Source organism: Lupinus angustifolius, chromosome LG08, assembly GCF_001865875.1.
Source record: "Lupinus angustifolius cultivar Tanjil chromosome LG08, LupAngTanjil_v1.0, whole genome shotgun sequence".
NCBI classification, from domain to species: Eukaryota; Viridiplantae; Streptophyta; class Magnoliopsida; order Fabales; family Fabaceae; genus Lupinus; species Lupinus angustifolius.
The window spans coordinates 17,805,106-17,808,676 of record NC_032016.1 but is presented as its reverse complement, the minus strand read 5'-3'; the positions used below and the strand labels follow the sequence as shown (position 1 = coordinate 17,808,676).

General features: G+C 33.2%; 1 protein-coding gene across 1 annotated transcript; it reads left to right on the top strand.

The window, feature by feature from the left end:
* LOC109353952 (uncharacterized mitochondrial protein AtMg00810-like) lies at positions 291-1,231 on the top strand. Its single transcript, XM_019596305.1, has 2 exons — positions 291-432; positions 642-1,231. Exons 1-2 carry the CDS (start codon positions 291-293, stop codon positions 1,229-1,231), a joined length of 732 nt encoding a protein of 243 aa, XP_019451850.1.

The following is a 3,571-nucleotide window of genomic DNA, read 5'->3' as shown; positions in this document are numbered from 1 at the left end:
AGGTGAGATAGTTGACTCAACCTTCACGAACCAGAAACTTACCTGCCAGATTAAGGGACTGCTTGATCTCACGTGATGATACTATTAATAGTGAAGGAGAACTAGTACAACTTATGGCACTATTTGGATATGTAGAGCCCATTTTAGTTGATGAAGTAGTAAGCAATTAGGTTTGGAATGAGGCTATGCAAGAGGAGCTAAGATCAATCAACAAAAACAAGACATGGGAATTGGTGCAACTTCCAACAGATAAGACTCCTATTGCAGTAATATGGGTCTTTAAAACTAAAATGAATCCTGATGGCACCATAGCAAAACATAAGGCCAGACTTGTGGCGAAAGGATTTATGCAAATGGAGGGGATTGACTTCTCAGAAGTGTTTGCTCATGTTGCAAGATTGGAGACAGTTAGAGTGATTGTGGCATTGGCAAGTAGAAACAAGTGGCAAATGTGCAGCTATTTGTAAAATTTGTCTTCCTTAATGGTCCACTTGAGGAGACAGTGTATGTCAATCAACCTCGAGGATTTGTGATAAAAGGGTATGAAGACAAAGTCTACAAACTAAGGAAAGCTTTGTATGGTCTCAGACAAGCTCCAAGAGCTTGGAATAAGAGAATTGATGCCTTTTTCTCTTATTCAGGGTTCAAGAAGTGTGATGTGGAGCCTGATGTGTATGTCAACAGTCCAAACAAGTGTGACATTTTCATCATCTGTTTGTATGTGGATGCTCTACTCGTCACTAGAAATAACTCAAGAGGCATTGAAGAGGTGAATGTGAAATTAAAAATAGAGTTTGAAATGACTGATATGGGGATTTTAGCATACTTTCTTGGGATTGAGTTTAAGCAGGTTGAAAATGGAATTCTAATGCATCAGAAAAGGTATATTAATGATATCCTGAACAAATTCAATATGCAGAATTGCAATGCTGCAGAAACACCGGCAGAAGGAAACTTAAAACTAGATAAGTATGAGCATGAACCTGCAGTTGACAATACCATGTTTAGGCAGATTGTTGGATGTCTAAGATTCATATGCAACACTAGGCCAAAGATCAATTATAGTGTTGGATTGGTGAGCAGATTCATGAGCAACCCAAGAAGATCACACTTGATTGCAGCTAAAAGAATCCTTAGATACCTGAAAGGAACATCTGAATTTGGAGTGTTATTCTCGAATCAAACAAGAACAAATAGGTTGCAACTCTTAGCCTACTCTGATTCTGATTGAAGTGGAGATCAATTGGAAAGAAAAAGTACCATGGGCTATGTCCTCATGTTGTCTGGATCTGCAATCTCCTGATGTTCTAAGAAATAAGAAGTGGTAGCCTTGTCTACCTGCGAGGCTGAATACATCTCAGCTTGTAATGCAACATGCCAAGCAATGTGGTTGATTTTGATGCTTGAAGAATGGGAGGTTGGCTTTGATGGAACAGTGGAGTCGTAGGTGGATAATAAGTCAGCTATCAACCTTGCAAAGAATCCAGTAGTACATGGAGAGGAAATACCACTTCCTAAGAGACCAAGTTGGAAAAGGAAAGATCACTTTGAAATACTGCAAAACAGAAGTCCAAGTTGCAAATATTATGACTAAGTCACTAAGGGTAGAAAGGTTTAGAATTCTAAGGAAATTGTTGAATGTTGTTTGTTTGTGAGAGATACATGAACTAAGGGGTAGTGTTGAAGAGTTTTAAGTAATGTACTTTAAATAGAAAGTTAGTTTGGTTAGTTAGTAATTTGTTACTATAAATAACAATGATGTAGTTATGTTAGTTACATAAGAAATATAATTTCAATCAAATTCTTTTTCTCTTACTCTCTAATTCTTTCAATTCTTGTTCACTCAACTTCATCTTCTTCTCTGCTACACGCCTTCTAGCTTTCTTGTCTCCAACACTACTTAATTCATAAAAGAGATAATTTTTCAAAATAAATTACAATAATTATTATAGATAAATAAAGGATAAATTATGAAAATATTACACAAATTTATTAAAATAAAAATTTAGTTGCACTTTTTAATTTGTGCATTACAACCTTAATAGAAAATTAAATATAAACAAAGGTAGTGATGAGACTAAATAGTCAATTTCGAGCGGATCATGGTGTTATTTTTTTCTGCAAAATTAGGTTGCAGTTATGAGTTAATTAATAGCTTCTATTTCTAAGTATGTAGCTTACTCTTGTAAATGTAGTTGTAATAATAATTATATCGTTAGCTAATTGAATTAGAGTTAATTAGCAAAACTTATTGTAGACTTAATAGAAATTTGTTAAATAACATATAATATTATTATTTTTAGTTATCTATTAATGACTTAGATATTTCTTCAATTAATAAATTAATTAATTTATATAATTATTAATTAAATATACATAAAATTAAAAATCAAACTCTTTGGGTTACAGTTTGGGCACTTTCAGTCTGTTGATAATTCAGCTTGTGTACTTTCGCATCAATAATTCATTTGATAGTTTTATTTTTCTATATGCATTACTAAAATAAAGTTTTTTTATATAGTCAACATATCATTTATTTATTATATGTATATTAGTTTAATGTAAGAGTAGTAATAATTAACCTATAAATAACACGTTTATAGTATAAAAATTCTTATACTATTAATGTATATAGTATTTTCATAGAGTTTAGTATTTATTTACTTAAGTGTAAAGTTCAAGTTTTATCATTGAAACATAAAAGAGTAAAAAACACTTTTTTCTTACTTCCTACAAGTGTAAATCACCCTTTCGTTGAATTATTTAGTTTTTTGTGTGTGTAGAAAACAATAATCTCGACTTCTAAGTTAATCTGGAAAAAATTACAATTCTCGTAATGATTGTCATCATAACAATATTCTTTCAGGTAACTAAACATAGAAAGTATGCATTGGAAAGTATAGCGCTTGAGTTTTTAAAGTCTTAGATGCATCATTTTTAATACACATTTAGTACTATTATATTCTTAATCAATGGCTTGTGGCATTAGTTTATTTTTATTAGAATTCATGAGGAAGAAGAATACTTTGTATTGTATAAAATGGATTGAATCAATGTTGAAGATTACAAGGGTGAAAGCATCTATTTATCCAATATAAACTAAGTTGCTTGTGAAACAAACAAGATAACAAACTTTAACTAATTAAATTAACTAAAACAATAATCACATTTAACACATGTGAAAATAACTTTGCTGCTAAAGTCAATCCTAGAGATGTGCTTATGCCTATAACAAAGTTGATGCACCAATCATGGGTCAGGATATAGGCTAGGAGGTGCATCTTGATGCACCACAAAACAAGCTTGGCGCTACGCCAAAGCACCAAGATGTTATGCTGCTGCGCCATGATGCGCACCAAGTGTTTAGCTTATGCGCAAATAAGCCTCGATCATATCCCAATGCTGACTCGGTCATGTGCCTCGATCTTGGCCCAATGCCTCTGCCAGAAATCCTCAGTCACGAGCTTGATGTCTCAGTCAGAAATCCTCGATCACAAGCCTGATGTCTTGGTAAGAAATCATCGGTCACGAGCCTCAATCAGATTCTTCTACCACGGTCATGAGCAAACCT

Bases quoted from the DNA above. Each gene is read 5' to 3' on its own strand.
- LOC109353952 (XM_019596305.1), top strand. From the start codon at position 291: ATGAATCCTGATGGCACCATAGCAAAACATAAGGCCAGACTTGTGGCG. The intron at 433-641 runs GTAGAAACAAGT...TCTCTTATTCAG, and splicing joins AGTGATTGTGGCATTGGCAA to GGTTCAAGAAGTGTGATGTG.